The 18,453-nt window shown below is 47.4% G+C and overlaps 1 protein-coding gene across 2 annotated transcripts in view; it reads right to left on the bottom strand.

Annotated features, from left to right (window-relative positions):
- agap1 (ArfGAP with GTPase domain, ankyrin repeat and PH domain 1) overlaps positions 1 to 18,453 on the bottom strand; it is a 107,722-nt gene that overhangs the window by 38,742 nt on the left and 50,527 nt on the right. For both annotated transcript variants that reach the window (XM_026301624.1, XM_026301623.1), the window contains exons 4-9: positions 17,018 to 17,103; positions 16,308 to 16,449; positions 15,303 to 15,437; positions 9,729 to 9,856; positions 8,774 to 8,929; positions 8,549 to 8,641 (exon numbers count right to left, since the gene is read on the bottom strand). In XM_026301624.1, coding sequence (XP_026157409.1) covers positions 8,549 to 8,641; positions 8,774 to 8,929; positions 9,729 to 9,856; positions 15,303 to 15,437; positions 16,308 to 16,449; positions 17,018 to 17,103 — 740 coding nt within the window. The remainder of the gene's footprint in view (positions 1 to 8,548; positions 8,642 to 8,773; positions 8,930 to 9,728; positions 9,857 to 15,302; positions 15,438 to 16,307; positions 16,450 to 17,017; positions 17,104 to 18,453) is intronic.

Below are 18,453 nucleotides of genomic sequence, written 5' to 3'. Positions count from 1 at the left end.
GGGAGAGGGGGGAGGCGGCGGCGGGGGATAAAACTGTCCACTGATTAGCAATTACAGCCGCGCTGCCACGCGTGTCACTTCACCGGACCTCTACAACATTAACACTCCGACAGAGGATATTAATAGAGTCCAGCCGTGAAGGGAAGGGGGGGGGTGTTAGAAGCACCACTGAAGAAGAAGAAGGGGGTGGTAGTGGTGGTGGGGGGGCGAGATGGACAGGCCTGCTGATGGACAGAAGCCTGCTCTCTGCTGCCCCGGACGCTCAGCTTTCATTAAGGTGGTCGGTGGTGGTGGGACAGAGCGGCAGGCCCGGGGTGACCCTCGCCGCCAGTGACGGCACATTCGGTGTAATTGGCGGTGACATAACGCCAGGAAGGAGCACTTCAGAGTGACACAGAGGGAAGTGGAAGGAGGGCGGCGGCGTAAAGGACAAGATGTGGCGCTGTGAAAGCTGCAATGTCTAAAACATCCTTAAAGAGCGGGACTGAAAAGTGACACGTTTCACAGAAAGTCATTAATAAAGTGTCGTCTGACCAATCAAATCAAAGCCGGACTCTTCTTCTTCTTTCTCACTGTGGTGACAACAAAACTGTATTTTTGTTAAATACATGCACCAATCATTGATTTATGATTTAACTCGTCTTCCTCCTCTGATTTCAGACCTTTCTCAACACTTCCCAACAGTTTATCACTAAAAACTAAACTCAGCCTTTGTGCAGCTCCTGTTTGCTTCAGATCCAGACCTGGTTCCTTCCTTTTGCACACAAATCAACAGCAAAGCGTCTGGAACGAGCATCAGCGCCACCTACAGGGAAGACATGCTAACCTGATGTAATTAAGAGGTAATATCCAGGAAGTGTGGGACCAGTTGCAGCCTGATAATTAAAACAAAACTCACAGATTATCTCATTAAAACAGAGTTTCACAAGTGAAGAGCTCTGGCAGGTCGTTCCTTTAATTTGAGCAGCTAAGGCAGAGCAGCGTGTGCGACTCTGCAACAACAGGGGTTCCCCACGGTGCGCTAAACGCGACTTGACGAGCTTCCTGCTGCTGTGAAGTGAAAGCTGCCGGCAGCCGTGCAGCTGTCAGGCCAGCTGATCATCCATTACTGCCTGTTAGTGAGCGAGCGGCAACATGTTGGCAGGCACAGAGACTGTGTGCTTACATTAGAACTGTCGTCGGCTAAGGTTTTTTAGGTCAGCAAGGACTCCTGGGATTGTACCTATTTTAATCAATCAAACCGCCAATTTCACTGATAAACCCAGAGACTGGCCCCTCAGGGGCTTACAGGGACTGTCAGGGGATGAGTGTTGGAGATTAGATCAGTTGGAAATAAACCGAACATCATCAAACCGACCTTGACGTGAAGTTTGTAAAGATCAACTAGTTTAAATATCTTTTATTAGTTTATTAGTCCATTATTATGCATCTGATTCATATAACAAATTGAATGTTAGATTATTATAGATTCAGCGCTGCAGACTAACAGTTTTCTCCTGTTGGTTTCATGGATTCGTATAATTTGAAACAGTCCCTTCCCAAAACGGTTCGTTCTTACACCTTAGACCTTATTTACTGACGAACGCTTGAAATGGAAAACTGTGTTTACACTTCATGAACAAAACTTCTTCCATGCAGATCTTGTTCAGAAAGACATAAAAAAGAAGCTGTAATATCCTCCTCGCAGTCAGAGGGAGGGAAAGGGAAACGAGCGCAGGCTAAATGAGAAGGAACAAGAGGACCTGTGAGGGATGTTGAGGTGGACGAGCGATCTCCACCACTGGAGGCCTGCACTGAACTGAACTGAGGGATGAACCAATATTTCTCACACTTTTCCATCCAAATCTGGTATTTAGGGAGGGAGACGTCAGCGGATTAATTCTGGCCATCCATCCCAGGGATGACAAGCGATCAGTTTGCGCGAGGGGAAGGCTAATTGAACGCCACGTCGAAGCCCTGCTGATGGGTAATATCTTTCATTATTCACCTCCCCGGGCTTCATGACACACACACGTCGCCTCTTATTTTACCTTCGGGAAGGGGGGGTGGCAGCCATGACAGCTCACAAGGTCTCCACAAGGGAAAATAGATGTGGGGAGATAAATACATCCTCAGATATACTCTCTCCTCTCCGTACCGAGGCACTTCTCCGCCCCGGTGAAGTATTGTGGAGTAGTGCTTAAGAAAAGGTCGCTAGCTCAGGGGGGGTGAGGAGATGAAGTCATTTGTTAGGCATCCGAAAACGTCCAAGGACATTAGCCAGGGTTGTGAGCTGTGTTCAGGAGCTGGGAATGTAAGGATGGGCAGCAAACAGTGGTGGAAGAAGTCTTTACATTACACATAAATACTAGATCCAGATCCCAAAAAACACCAAAGCCCCCGGACACGCCCTGTCCTTTCCCACTGAGACACTTCCTCTGAAGTATTACGGCATAGTTCTTAAGAAAAGGTCGCTAGCTCGAGGGAAGCCAAGAGATGAAGTCATTCGTTAGACGACGCATCCGAATATGTTCACAGGCCCATACCTGAGGGTCCTGATGAAGGACCACAGCAGTCACATGTCGGACATGTTGGAAGAGGAAAATGTTGGATGGCAGCAGAGAAATGATCAAGGAGAGACAAAGGTATGGTCAGAAATGTGCGTTTTCTTTTGTCTCCCCATGGGAAGTTTGTGGATCAAACGACAGGTTGAAACACCTAAAACTCAACACACTTTCTCCTTAAAAACAACAATCGCCTTCCGCTGTGTGAAAATAAGCCCTGCCAGAAAGAAATGGTCTGATAAAGGAACTTCTCCCAAGGTTTGTTTCCTCCTGGAGGCTGCCGGTCTATTGATAGAGACTAATCTACTCTCTAATCACTCAATCACCCCCTATTCTCCCCAGACAATGGGCTCTCCCCAGGCCTCCTGAAGGGACTGACAGCGGATCCTACAGGAGATACAGGGGAGGAGATATCAATGGAAAAGACGTGGACAAACCCTCCAGAGAACAGGATGATCTCAAAGGGGTCGGGGTCCTTTGTTCTTCTACGTCCCCAGAGAGAGGGAGCCTAAATTAGAGGTGTCACCCCCTCAACGGCAGCAGAGTGCAGGCTGAAGGCGGGTGGGAGGAAAGCTGGATTCTCCCTGGTCTATCATAGCGGCCATCTGATCCGGCCTGAGCACCACCACAGGTCATCCATCATCCTCTCAGACAAAACAGACTGTTGGTCTGTATCGAGTCTGAGATTACAGGCAGGTCAGTGAAACGTGGACTCCTCTGATCAGGGATCCTCTGAGAAGACAAGGAGGAGGAAACAAAGGAAGGAGGCTGATGACGTGTGACTCGCTCCAGGTAAACACCACCTGAAACCACCTGCCTGCTGTCACAGTCAGCTCCTGACCGACTTCACAACAATCACACTGTAAACGACTGTTGCTGAAATAAAAATCAATACAGACCTGATGTAGACTCCTGCACTGTAACGTCACTTTAACAAAATTATTAATTATATTCTCTCACATAAGTTCTTTTCTTTGGAAAATGGAAATAAGCGTCAAACACCTGTGTTGAACCTGAATCATTTTTATTACAGATGGAAGTTGAATTTATGTATTTTGTGATCTGGGACTTTCCGATGAACGTTCTGCCAGTTTTCCAGTTTAAGGGACTAATTTCCATGTGGACTCATCAGAACGCACACGAACAGCAGCCTCCACGACAAGGTCGGCGTCGATGAGGCAAGGACAGCGAAGGGCAGGCCCAGGGGAGCCGGATAGAGACCAGAACAAATAAAACACCACAGAAGAAGAGGGGGGTTAAAGAGGAGCTGATTTATCTGATAAGAGTTCTGGGTAATTAATTAGAAACTCAATTATCCAAACCTTACTTCAGCAGTCTCAATTCATTAGTGGATAAAAAACCTCGCCCCTTGCTTGGCTCCGACGCTCAGAGAGGGACACGATGTGAAGAAAACAAGACTCTTCCTCTGTGAGAGACCTTCGGGTCGCTTTCGTCCAGCTCATCATCAGACGAGTGTACACAATACTCCGAACACACACGCCTGCGAAACAAGGTGTGAAACAACAAAGCCACCACAGGGACATTTGCAGCGTGCTCGGAGCAACACCCCCGTGGCAAAGAAAAACTCTGAGCGCTCCGTGGAGCACGCCACGCCGAGGCGTAATGAGCACGATCTAAAAATGCTCTTTGATTGACGCCTGTGTTCCTTGTTTTAATTATTTCTCAAACAAAAAAGGGAGAGACATCCCTGCAACACATCCTCCACACCCCCACCCCCAGAAAAATCTAATTTCCAGGGGTTAGTGTGCATGACAAAAATGTCATCATGGCCAAAATGGCTCCGAGCGGTGACAACCTTTCCCAGGGAAATGATATTTTTCCAATCCGGCGGAAGGCGGATCGTGTCACCCTCGTTAAAGCCTTGATAGCAGGTCTTTAATATTCACCGTCTTAATTAGGGCCGCAGTTAATTTCATTAAATTCTTTGGCTGCTAAATGAAGCAGATTATGAGACATCTTTTATTGCGAAGCGTGAAATTACAGCCTGCCCGCTGCCAATGGCGGGGCGAAACTAATGAATTACAGGGTAAATAACACCCGAATTAACCATCCAATTTAACTCCTTACAAAGCGCCCAGCGCCGAGGGGGGACGAGTAGACTTGTCAAAACCACCCAGCCCCGCGCTCGTCTGCAACCCCGCGAGAGGCAATTACAACCACGACACTAATCAGCTCCTCACAGGAAGAAGAGGATGCCGTCCAAGGCCTTGAGACTTGTGCAAGAACCAGTCTGACTCAGAGTGAAGCTCAGAGAGAGACTGTTCATTTACAGTGGGAGGTCGTCCGGTTGGAGGTCGGGAAATCTATTAACTACACACAAAGAAGCAGCACCAGTGTGCACGGGCGGATTACGGAGAGGGCCCGACTCTGAGAGCTGGGGATCAGGTCATGAAGATTGGCAGGTGAAAGGTTAGAGCTCAGTCAGGAGCAGCGATGTGTTTTAGCTGGTGAGCTCACTGAAGGCTGGAGAAGAGAATCTCATATTTCTGTAAAAGAAAAATCATCAGCCAACACCGGAAGACGTGTAGAAACAACAACCTCTCCTGAGGCTCCGACTTCCACTAGACCTAACCCCCCATCCCAAACAGAACATTTACAGTACAGACGGCTGCAGCTCAGTCTGATTATCAGGCTGCATAAACACCAGGAGAGTCAAATCCAGTCTGCTCACTGGTACAGAGAAGGTTGGAAGAAGCCAAAGCCCGGTTAGCAAATAACAATTATGCACAGTCACACATCTGGAGTTATAGAGCTGAACGTGGAAATATACAGTTGGGATGAAGGCGCATCACTGGCTAAAGATCCCGCTCTAATAAAGAGATTAAACTTCTAATCTGAGTCTGCTCCGGTGCAGGGAAAGCCCAGGCTTCCTCGTGTCATTATCCATCACGGCGTTGGCCTTGGGCGAGCTGCTCAGTGCCCAAACTGCTGCAGTGGAGCTGTGGAGTGTGCACCAGTAAAAGGCTGTGTTTGTACTGGGCAGCTCCCAAGTGGGAAACCAGAACGGTGCTCAGTCAACCTTTGCTGAGTAAATACAGGTTTAGAGGAAAAAGCCTCTCCGGTGTGTGTGTGTGTGTGTGTGTGTGTGTGTGTGTGCGTGCGTGTGGTCCCAGCGGCTCGGCCGATGTGTCAGAGGAAATTAATTTGTTAGACTGTTGGTTTTCAAAGCGCCTCGGTCAGTCGCTCGACAGAGACACGAGCGAGCCTCTCCCTCTCTGCGGTAATTATCAGCTAATTAGCGGCGTGGAGCAGATGTCGGAGGAGCCCTGCGCCGTCAACAGCCTCTGTAAACAAAGCTGGACACATCCGCTCACTTCAAGGAAGCAGAAGAAGAAGCAGCCAATCAGCTGCCGGTACTGCCCGAGTTTCCTCCGTGGCTTGATGTGGCGGCGGAGCATCGTAACAGCAGGTTTCAGCTTCGACTGTGTGCGTTTCCTTGATAACGTGTTTATTCTTTAAAGGGACTGAAGCAGGTCGACACACGAAGCTTTTCATCTTTACATGTCTCATATTTAATATCTAATTCTTTTAAGAATGATGTGTTCTCCAATTGTGTGTGTAGACGTAGAAACATGGACTAGTACTGGTTTACTGTGTCAGAGTGGGAGTCAGCTGCAGAACCCTCGCCTCCGAGTGTGTGTGTGTGTGTTTTTAATGAGCGCTGGACTCTCTTAACGAAGGCGTTCCCCTTTTGAGCTGAACCGCTGTCACCTCGAGTGGTGGCGAGTCGCGCTGAGAGTCTCTCTAATGAGATCAGGATCAGCGACGGGCGACCGAGTGGCTTACACACACACACACCCACACCCACACACACACACACACACACACACACAGGTGTAACACACACCTGTAGGTAAATGATAAGAAGAAGCAGAAGAAGAGGTGGGCAGCAGCAGGAGCCCTAAGAGTCGCATTCAGATTCTTAAAGCAGCAGAAAACCTGGCGAAAGTCGCCAGTACAGTCCCGCCCACACCGTTTGATTGACAGGTTATCTGTCATAAGCACAGTGACAAAACACTGAAACAAAATGGACGCCGTATTCAGGGCTGGAGAGACTTAAGCGTTAAATGTCGTGTCAGTGACGTGACCATGTGCTGGCTTTAAATCCACCTGGACGCTAACAGCATCTTCAAAAAACTGGAGGCTGGAGCTGAGGTGGTGCCGCCAGAAATGTCTCAGATGTCGGACCGCGTTAGGTCACCGGCCGGGCCGCCGTCACCTGTGGCCGGTTAGTGATTATCAGGTGATCAACTGTGGGTCCACATTAAAATTTCACAATAAAAGAACCTGAACTAGTGAAGGGCTCTTATTTTGATGGTTAGGATGGTGTTTGTTTGCTTTGTGAGATAAACAGTCAACACCACAACAATCCTCTCAGACAAACAAACGTGTGGCTGCTTTTGATTGAAACAGAGCTGACATGATTCATTGACTCTCAATAGTTTCCAATTAATTTTCTGTTGCTCAACTGATCAATTCATCCACTAATTATTATGTTTTTATTAGATGACAGCCACACTCAGCCCTAATGTGACGTTCGTAGAAAAGTGAGATAAAAACAGACCAGACTGAATAAGAAGTGACAGAATCTCGTTTCCTGGAGCCCAAACACAGGAGAAAAAACAAAAAAAATCAATATGTAGGTGAAATATTTTATTGTTTGTTATTTGCAGGGGTCAGAATCCAAATACTTCACGGTCTCTGTGTAGAGGACATGGACTCTTCACATCGGAGCTGATGGACTGATCCTGAGTTACTTCATGTTCTAAATGTGTGTGTGTGTGTGTCGGGACACGGCGTCCGAGCGGCGTCTCATTAAAAACAGTGTGAACCTGGTGCTAATGGGACGCACTCAAAGGAAAATGCAGTGAAAATGGAGCATTAATGGGGGAAAAGGCAGCTGAACCTTGAATGTGAAGTGCGATCTCTTGTAACACACTGAGCCTTTATCAAACACACACACACGGCGTGTAATTAGGCGGCAGGTCTGCGGTGCGTCGAGCCCGTCGTCGACACTGAGGAGCGGCCGGAGAGACGAGCCGAGAGCGACCACAGGGAACCATCAGATCAATTAACGTCCACTTCCAAAAAATCCAACAGGAGGAAGCTCGGTGCTCTGCCTCACAGCGCTGCCTCCTCCGCTTTGTTCTGGGGGGGGGGGGTGTATAAGGAAGTGTCTGCCTTTATTAGCACGAATTAGATCAGCTGACCTACAAACACTAATGAATCCTGGGCTATAACGAACCTGTTCTGCTCAATAATCAGCTCGTTTAACTGGCTGGAGTCTGATTTCAGGGCGTTTTTGGTGCATGTGGACGAACTATCCACCTGAACGACACTGAGACGCCACGACTCCACACAGTTTTGGCCCTTCGGCTACGTAAACCCAACACAGTCGTCTTGTAATAAATACTGAGCTTGTTTTATCGACCTGCACTCAAACTGAATCAAGGAGACAAATGGCCCTAATCCACCTGCTGAGCTTTAAAACACAGAAGAAGAAGAGGAAAAATGTGAGTTTGAAGCAGCTGGGAGCTGGGGAGGGATTTTCTCTCTCGCTCGCCCGCTCCTGGCGAGGCGGCCCCTCATCAGAGACCTGATTTGTTCATTACCAGTTTACAGACGAAGTTGTGGCCATCGCTAAACGCCGCCCCCTCCTCAAATTCCTGCGGCCTCACCCGCTGCTTCTCCTGCACGAGGGGAGACGAGCTCCAATCAAAGAGCTCAGGAAGAAAAGGGAGCAGCTTGAAAGGGAGAAGACATGAAGTGGATGAACAAGGGACGGGGAGGAGGCGGGAAAGGAAAGAGCGATGGAGGGAGTGACAGCGAAATCCCTTCCCTCTCCTCCGCCTAATGATCTGGTTGGAGGACCCGGGAGAGCCCGTCGCTCTAATTGATGTCAAGTGTGTGATTTCACTGTTAATCAAGGCCGAGGCATCAAACACACAGACAGAGGCAGAACAGACAGGAAGTCTCAGCCTCACCTGTTTGATGGGGATGGCCCGCCCACTGCCGATGCTGTCGGCTCGAGTCTCCAGGCCTTTCTTGTCCTTGTCCGTATCGCTCGCCTTCCTCGACTGTGGAGGAAATAACAACTTTACTGGACAAAACCAGGACATTAAAACCCAAAGTCTCATTAATCCTCTGAGATATTCAAAGGACAGTCTGACAGGTGTGTCTGATTCGCTCACAGGAGTGTGCCTACTCACGGTGAAGAGGTTGGAGCGGCGTTTGGACTGCTTGCGCACGGGCGTTGGCGTGTTGGTGGTCTGCGGGACGTCGATGCGGAGCTCCTTCTGGCTGGTGCTGGGGGTGGACGGCACCGATGACGAATAGTCGCTCAGACTGCCGCCGCCGTTGCTCGTCTGTGAGGCCAGAAAGGAACCGGGGAAACAATCAGACATGGAACTGAAGAAGTTCTTATGATTTTTGTTGTGGAACAGGAAACTGAGCTGCAGGTGTTTGTTAAACTTTAAAATCTGTGATCAGCAGCTAATTGATGTGCTCAGGGCTGAGCGATGGCTTTTTAATGACAAATCAATGACGGACTGAAGCCTGAGGATCGAAGAGTGTGTGTGTGTGTGTGTGGGGGGGGGGGGGGGGGGGGGGGGGGGGTTGTTACTGTACCTGCTGTTTCTGCTGCACATTAAAAACACTGTCACAACTAAAATGAATAAAAAACAAACTTGATAATATGAAACTAATATTAACCTGATGTGGGTTTGTGTTTGAACGGCAAGAACAGGAGTAGAAAAGCTGACGCCCTGAGACCTTCTGGACATATTTGGACAATTTGGCTCAATTAGATTCTGCCTAGACATTAAGAGCTTTATGACTCTGGTTTATTTTATCAGCACCACTCTTGTTTTTATGCTTTCTAGTGTTTTTAGGCTGCTAGAGCAGAATTATAGACGGGATTTTAAACAGAAATGTATAGATTTTATTTAGGCGGAAATTAAAGCCACAATTATTGTTGTGTTCCATCATCATTTGCTTTTACTCAGTTGAATCTATATTTAAATGTTCACATCTGTTATAATCGCCAAAGCCTCGCCTTTATTTTGACACCAGCAGTAGCCTTAAAAAAAAAAGGGTCCAGGGTCTAACTCAGGCTCTTTTCTGTGTGTGTGTGTGTGTGTGTGTGTGTGTGTGTGAGAGAGAGACCTGGCTGATGTGCACGGCCGACACTTGTGTGGCGCAAACAGACGAGTGACTCGGGGAGTTGGGGAGCGACTTGCACGGCCCGATGGACAACTGCTGCTTCTTCTTGGTGGCGACGATCTTCTGTGCAACTGTAACACACACACGCACACACACACACACACGCACACAGCTTTTAGTTCCAGTTCAGTTTCACACAAAAACATTAAAAACTGTCTGAGTCTGATTCTGAGGCTGAAAGTTTTTAGGATGTGAGATCAAAAACTAAACTTTTCACTCTCAAATACTAAAAGATCCCATCATCCTCTGCTCTGATTGGCTGTTGAGAAGGGGTGGGGGGGGCGTTTGTCTTATTGATCGACGTGGACCTTTAGCTCCTGATCGGACCATCTCCGTCCTCCCCTGCAGTCGAATAATGGGAGAGTAATGGCGGCGGCTGATGGATGACAGCGTGTTTGTTAGTGGGCGTCTTCAGGACGGGTGGAGACCAGAACGAGGAGGATCGTGGGGCCGGGCTCAGGACAGATGCAGATCCACATCCGCTGTCCAGATCACGACGCGCTCTCTGCTGGTTCCCCCTCCTGTGTTTTGTGTCCGATAAACTAATTGACTTTAATTAACCGGCGTGAAGCTGCTGAGCTGAAAGTGGTGATTTCGTTTCTGTCTGTCGTTGTTTGTGTTGTGAACAGCATTTGCACTAAAAAGAGTTTCTGCTGCCCTTGGCCCGGCCCCGAGTCACCTGGAGGTAAATGTTTACGACCGGCTCCTCATTAACGAAGCCGACGGCTTTAACGAGCCCAATTAAAACAATGGCTTCATCTGTGAGAGCATGAAACGGGCCTGTGTTTATTGGAACAGAGATAATGGAGTCACTAAAGTCTTAACTCTCTCCTGCCCTCGCTCCGACACGAGCTCCTCTCCAAGTTTCCTCCTGCTTGGACCGATGGGGGGCTACCGGTGGCTAGAAACTCCAGACCGGCCTGGAGGCTGTGACACACCTGACACACCTGTCGCCGCCGTCCTCTACCTGGCAGGCTGTATATTACCCTAAGTGTTAAGAACAGTTATGATAAGGCTGCGCTAAATATTTAAACTGCACAGTTAATGCAATTTAACTTTATCCATCAATCTCAGTTGAGCTCTGAGAAGCTGCCATTCCTCCTAATGGAAACGTCTCCCCTCTGATCAGATTTATGACGGGGCTGCACCACACAGGCGTAGAGAGGGAGGGGGCGAAGCTGACGCTGCACTGTTTCACTCTTTTCACATTAATACGAAGCCACACACCTGCTGCAGCTGTGCCTTTGTTACAGTCTGGTCCAAGTTTAAAGTTGGTTTTTAATGAAACTTCAGACTCAAACACTCGGTGAGACCCCCGAACAACCAAACCGTCGCTGCACTACATGGACACAAGTATGTGGACGCCCCCACGGTTATTCACTTGACATGTAAATGGCCAGTTTCTGCCCCTTATGATTTGTTGGGATTACTAAAATTGTTAACCATAGAAAACATCATCCATCCTTCTCTGTCAAAACACTTTTTCAGAGCTGACAAATCCAGATCCACGTTTTGTGTGATGCTCGACTCACACTTCATTTCCCGGTGACATTAAACTGTGATTGGTCAATTAAGTCAAGATGGCTCCGGCAGCTCCAGCATCACGGTGAAGCAGGTTTCTGTTGTCACCGACTGATAAATAACGAGGACCAAACGTCGGGGCCCATGTTGGTTCTGATGTGCGTCAGGTCGGCTGCACCTGCTGTCCAGTCTGTGTGTCTGTTAGTGTGTAGACTGGGATTTTGTGTGAGTGTGTCTCAGCTCATTAATGTGTGTTAACGAAGCGTCTGTGCTCTGACACACATTAGGAAGAAGAAGAAGATGAGCACAGTGTGTGTGTGTGTGTGTGTTGGGGGGTTCATGTCGCTGTAATTAGGCTAATTAAATTAGCGCTGATGGACGAGGGAGCACAGCACCATCACCCCCATCCCTGACACAGAGGTCGCCCCCCCCACCCCAACTGGACGAGGCTTCACTTCCCATTACAGCAAACGAGACGTCAAACGCAGCCGAGTCTCAGCCGAAAACAAAGAGCCTGAGAATTTCCTGCTTAAAGAATGAAAGGGGTTTGGAAAACATGTAAACGAGGGCAGATTCTTCTAAAACTATAAAATTAGGAAACAGGTTTTACAGCTGGACAGACGATTTCAGGCAGAGACGACAAACTTATCGGTTTTTGGTTCCTGGACGTGAATGTTTGGTTCTCTTCAAACAGGAAACACAGTTTGAGCCTGAGCTCAAAGCTGCTGATGGACCAAATGAGTCATTAGAGAATAAACGTTTCTCTATGGAAAAGCCTCCTTACGCTGCATTTAACGCCATGACGAAACACACTCCTCCTCCTCCTCCTCACCCGTCCTCCCCCCGACACAAAAACAGGCCAATTATTTTTAAAGCTAAATGTTGTGGTCACTCAGGCACCTTCCTGCTCGCCCTCCCTGGCTCAGCGTGCAGCCGCTCTACCTCACCAAACCCTGTAGTGTCTTCACAACGCTCGCCACGGACGCTTTAGTGCACCACACACACACACACACACACACACACACACACACACACAGCAATCATGTCAAATTAGTGCGAGTCAGCGTTTCTGCACCGGGAGCCTCTGCTTGTCGCTGTGACGCTGCAGCTGATTATGAAGCTGAATATGAGGAGCTGTAATTAAAGCTCCGCCCCCCCCCCCGGCCGACCAGCCCTGCCTGCCACGATCGATCCAGAGCCCAAATGAAACGAAGGTCAGGGAAATATGCACGAGAGATCAATACACACACACACACACACACACTTGCTTGTGATTTATGAGGGCGTTTGAGCCTTCAGTGCCTGCAGGTCCAACATGTTTTAACAAGAAACTTAAAATCCAGAATCAGTTAAGTTCAGATTTAAGGCTAAAAGAAGAAAAATAGACTAATAACAAATAAAATCTTTGCAACTTGATTTAGTGAATCTGTGTGAGAAAAATAAAATATGAGACGTTTAACAGCTTAATACTAAAGTACAAATATATAGAGAAATGAAAAAATCAATAATAATAAAAAACACCTCAAACTAAACTGTTTAGTTTTTTTCAATTATTGAAAGAAATAACTGTATAATTTATTGCACCTGCCTCAACGATGGTCACTAGACTAAACTGCTGTTCAGTCTTAAGACATTTAGAATAGATCCTTGATGTTGAACCCTGGACTGTAAATGTTACTGAAAATTAAAACGAGAGAATGAATAGTTTTAACACATAAACCTGCCAGGATTGAAGAATGTACAATAAACTAGATGTGACTGAAAAGACGCAGGAAGAAATAAACAATAAAAAGAAATGAATTCAGCACATTATTAAAATGTGTGTTTATTGGCTTCAGTCTGATCTGGTTTAGTTTAATTGACTGAAAAATATAAAAATTTATCATATTAGCAAAAAGCATATAGATGAGTGTGAGGTGACGCGATGTTTCTGACCAATCAGACGAAGGCGAGAGCCGAAGTGCTCGCCGCAAATTAAGGTCACTCTAAGAAGTAATTAAAGTGTGTGTGTGTGTGTGTGTGTGTGTGTATGTGTTTGTACGTGTCTTGGATTGTTAAAGGACCAATCAGCACCTGGATTTATGGTTTAATTTAGGGACCAGAGTCAGGTCAGAACCAGGTCTGGGTCAGAACCAGGGTCAGGGTGAGGCTTTCTGTCATTGTGTGTCCTCATAACTATAGAAAACAAACATGTTCATGTGTGCATATGTGTGAAATCTACCAAGTCATGCATCACAAACAGCTCTGCAGTCACACACTCACTCACACACACACACACACACTATAATACACAGTAGGTGCACACACACATGAAAACCACAGAGACACAAAACTCGACACCTTAAGGAGCAAAGAGGGAAAATGTGAGCACTTTAACAAACACACCGACAAAAATAAACACAAGAGAATTAAAAAATTAAACTGCACGACCAGAAACACACACACACAGACACACACAGACACACACAGACACACACACACAGAGCTGCAGGCGGCTGTCATGACTCCTGCGTCGACAGAAAACATTAAACCCATCGCTCTGCTGGGTGATTAAAAAACTGATTAATTTGGGATAATGACGAGAAAAATACAAGGAGACAGTGTCAGAGACAATAACACACACACACACACACACACAGTGGAATAATTAAGAGGATAATAAGGCAGCGTTTAGCGTGGAAAGCTTCCTCCTGGGCCGCCAGCGCTGAGATCATGTGATCCAGTGCCAGAAACTTCTCGTTCATGTTCCCAGGACGTTTCCCCTGAAGCTCCTTCTCGCTCACAAACATCGTTTCCAGGTGATATTCACTGATATCTGCCAAAAACCGATCAGCACACACGCAATCACTTCCTGCTCTGGCTGGACCTGAACGCCACCTCAGTTCCTGTTCCTGCACTGCCCCCTTCAGGACACACACGGAAATGACAGCTGAGTTTCTCCTATAGTCCAATCAGTGACCACCCACACACACACACACTGCTGCCACTAATACTCACTGCAGCCCAAATATGTGGACCCTTCCGCCACTGAAAACAGTCCCCAGCAAATGACGGTTTAGTCCCGTGTGTCTGATAAAAACCAGTGAGCAGCTGATTTAAAAAACGACTTTTTAAAGAATTAGACTGAGGGAACAGTTTGTTTTAACAGTTGTGCATATTTTTCTTTATGATGCCCTAAAATGTAGCTGGTATTTACCTGTAAACTGCCAGATGACTACACACTTTGCTTCAGTATTTTCATATTTTACTGGTATAAAATCTTCTCATTCCTCGCCTTCTGTCTCGTTTCGCTAAAAATCAAGGGACTACAAATGTTTCTCACCTGCTGAACGCGAGGCAGGTGGAGGCAGGTGGAGCCAGAGGCCGATGGACTCGCTGCGGATCAGCTAATTAACCGCAGAGTCCGTGTCATTAGTCCTGTGTAATTACAGCCTGCTGACCAGTCTCTTACTAACGTGCCCGGAAATGGGAGAAACGAGCCGCGGGCTTCACCAAGTGCGAAGATACTTTAATGCAGTAATAGAAAAAAACTTTTCTCAGGCTTCTGCTTCGGTTTCGGACGTTGACCTTCGACCTCCTCGCGTCAGGTTCGTGGAAAAGTTCACCCTGCGAGCAGGAGACGGTTTGTTGACGGCGGGGAATCCCCTGGGAACATTGGGAAAACCGGATGTGACGGTTTCCTCTCGGATCAGTCGGGACCTTGACTCCTCCGGACGCCCTGCCCCTCCTCGCCCCGTCCCCCCCCCCCCCCCCCCCCCTCCTCCTCCTCCTCCTCCTCCCATAATGTCGGGTCCTTTTATTAATCGCCCCCCCCCTCGCTATGATAAAACTTAATTGCTGTTCGGTTTGAGCTAAATAGCTGAGCGGGTCCATTTAATTCCTAATTGATGTGTGATTAAGAGCGGCCGAATGGCTGCGGCCCTGGTGTCGGGGGGAAAGTCACCTTCCCAGAGGTCCTGACCACAGGACCACAGCCGGACTCTTTGTGGTTCTTACCGTCCTGGAAGACTCGCTCCACGTTGAGGCCGTAGGTGGCGCAGGTCTCGTAGTAGGTGCAGCGTTTGAGGTCATTGGAGAGTTTCCTGGCTCGGGTGTCGTCGATCACTCTGGGGTTGGCCGAGCTGATGGCGTCTGGAAGGAAACGGGACAAAACGGCGTATCAGAAAAAAAACGTATTTAAAAGCTTTGACTTTTAAACAAGAGTTTAAAAGTTCAGGCAGACTAAATCTTTCCTGTATCAGATTCTCTGACGTCAAGATGTTGATCAATAAATAAAAAAGAAGAGCGCAGTGTTTTTTTGGAGCTGATGCTTTGCTGCCATCTGCTGGTGGACGAGAGACAGACGGGTTTTATCAACAGAACAAATCAAACCATAAGAACATCTGGACACACACGTCTCCTGCCACATCTGTATGACCTGGATGTGTCCCGCACTGTGGTCCGTGGTCCTCTGGGGGACACAGGGATCGTACAATGGTCAGGCAGACAGAGAGTAAACCTGACATTTACAAAGCAGGAACCAGACGGTTCCTGATGGACCATCCAGACAGCAGATACTTTCAAAGCTGAGACATTTATTCTGTTCTTCTCTGTGCTGTATCGTCATAAAGTCGGTAAATGACGAATAAACACTGAGCAAAACGATTTTGTTTACGATTTTAAACAGAACCAAAGACAGAAACTGCATTTACTGAAAGAGTCCACGTGAAACTGCATCTGACGGTTATTAAAGCCCAAGGACACAGCAAATATTTCACACAGCAGAAAGAAAGAACATCTGTTCACGATTCATTATTTAAACAGTCGATAAATTATTTTCCAATTATTCTTCTGACAATCTAAACAATAACTGTACATTTCACTGTGCTGTGGTCTGACCTGTATTTTTTAAACTGTAATCATGACAATACACCGCTAGATGGCAGCAATGCTTTAGAAAAACACTGTCTAGAGTGTGAGTGTGTGTGTGTGTGTGTGTGTGTGTGTGTGTGTGTGTCGGACCTTGCGTGCCGACCAGCACCAGCGGCAGGTCGGTCGTGTTCCTGTAGTTGGCCAGGCGGCTGAAGTAGTGATAAACCGTCTGGAAGCTGATCTCGTCCTCCAGACTGAAGACGAAGATCACGGCGTCCACCCACAGAGCAAACTGCACACACAGATTCAGAGAGAAGCTGATCCACAGTCAGATCGGCAGGAACGCACAGAACAACAGACACGTCGACAGACATGGAGGAGAAACAACATGGAGGGCAGCGAAGGTGTGGAGCTGAAAGAAAACAGGTGAATTATTGATAAAGCCACAGGTTTTCTGTCTGGACTCGCTCACGTCACAAATCCATCCTGTCAGTTTGCAGGAAAGACAAAAAACCCTGAGCTGACCCAGATTCATCCTGGGCCAACAGGAAAAGTCCTTTTTAACTGAATCAGCTTCACTGCAGAGAAGCTGTGAAGACATTTACAACATTTACCAAGATTATATTTGGTTTTTCATTTTTAACTCGCTCCAAACGGTGTTTCATTAAAATTCTCATGAACTGATCTGACAACATTACACAGACATGAAGCGTCTCCAGCTTCGTCTTTAATTCGACGGATTATAAAAGGTGTAGACTGTTATCGTATTAGTTGGGGCGGGCCCCGACATGCAGACCTCAGGGTGCATGTTTGCAGTCGGGGCCTGAGGTGACCGGGTTCGGTGCAGGTGCAGTACTCACCTGAGCCTCTGGGGGGCCTCCTTCATCTCTGATGAGCAGCAGGTGACTCTGACCGTCCACCACAATCTCCTTCTTGAAGCGGCCGCCTGCAGAAAACAGCAGCAGCCGTCAGAGACACATCAGCAGAAACGGGTCAGGACGGATCCAGACGTACACTGAGGGGACCGGTGATTGATCGACTGATTGATTGGCTGATTGACTGATTTGAGATGATGAAATGGGAGCAGACGATGAAGATTAAAATGTATGAAAATGAGAAGAGACAGTGTTACCATAGTGACCGCCTGCAGCTGTACGTACAGGTGATGAGGTCAGAGCCGAGACAAGGACCCGGCTGTCTGACACAGAACCGACCACCTGAGTTTGTGACATAAAACCTACAACCGACTCTCATCACGTCTTTTAACTCTTGAAGAAGAGGAAACACCTGAACCTGACAGGAAGTCTCACTGTTTATGCTTTATAGATCAATTAAGGCGTCCAAATTATTAATAATTAAACCAATTAAAACTGCGATATTTAAAAAGAACAGCGTTTGGTGTTGGAGGGTTTGAGGACAACCTGTGATTTGTGACCCTGCAGCAGAAGCAGCAGAGCCAGCTCCTCCTCTCCACCTTCTGTTGGTAAATCACAGACAGGACGTTTGGATGCGTCTCTGCGGGATTTAAAAGCAGAAGGTTCTGAGGTTACGTTTCGGTCACCGGGCAGACTCTTCAGCTCGCTGCTCTAATGTGATTTCTTCCCACGACTCACTGGGAAAACTGCGGCCGCCCTGGCCACGACCTCCTGCTTCGGCTGAACGTCGCTCGTCTTTTTATCTGCAGGATTTTCTAACAAACATTAAAAAAATCATCTGTTTCTACCTTTTAGAACTGGATTTGAAGTAACAGGCTAAAACCACTACAATGATTATTTATGTGATTTACTGATGGAGCCTTATTTTCAGGCGTACTGCTCCTTTAAGTCCCTGTGAGGCTGAGATGTTCCACTGTGGGAACAAACGTCTCTTTCTGACGATTTTCAGGAAGTCTGGACCTAAAAATGGAGTCTAAGCATCAGCTGATGTCTAAACACAGCGGACGAGTCTGAGCGCGCTCAGTGAGCTGCAGCACGACATGTGGAGACCATCTCTGCACTAGCAGCTCGGACTACACACACACACACACACACACACAGTTATGTTAGAGTGAGGGTTTCAACAGAGCAAGAAGATCACATGAGCTAAGATGGGAAGAGATGAAGACGAGGAAACTACGACCAAACTCAGGTGCAGCTTCAGGTTCAGCAGTTTCAGCCTGTCGGCAGGTAGAAAGTCAACACAAACCTGTTGTTAGCTGAATGACTACTCTTACTTCTGCTACTTAAGTAGATTTTGATGCTGATACTTCTGTACTTTTACTGCAGTACAGAGGATTTTTACTGTGTGGTGTTACTGC

This window comes from Mastacembelus armatus, chromosome 2 (assembly GCF_900324485.2).
Source record: "Mastacembelus armatus chromosome 2, fMasArm1.2, whole genome shotgun sequence".
Lineage (NCBI taxonomy): Eukaryota > Metazoa > Chordata > Actinopteri > Synbranchiformes > Mastacembelidae > Mastacembelus > Mastacembelus armatus.
Note: the sequence above shows the minus strand (reverse complement) of the source record. Positions and strands in the feature narration are given on the sequence as shown.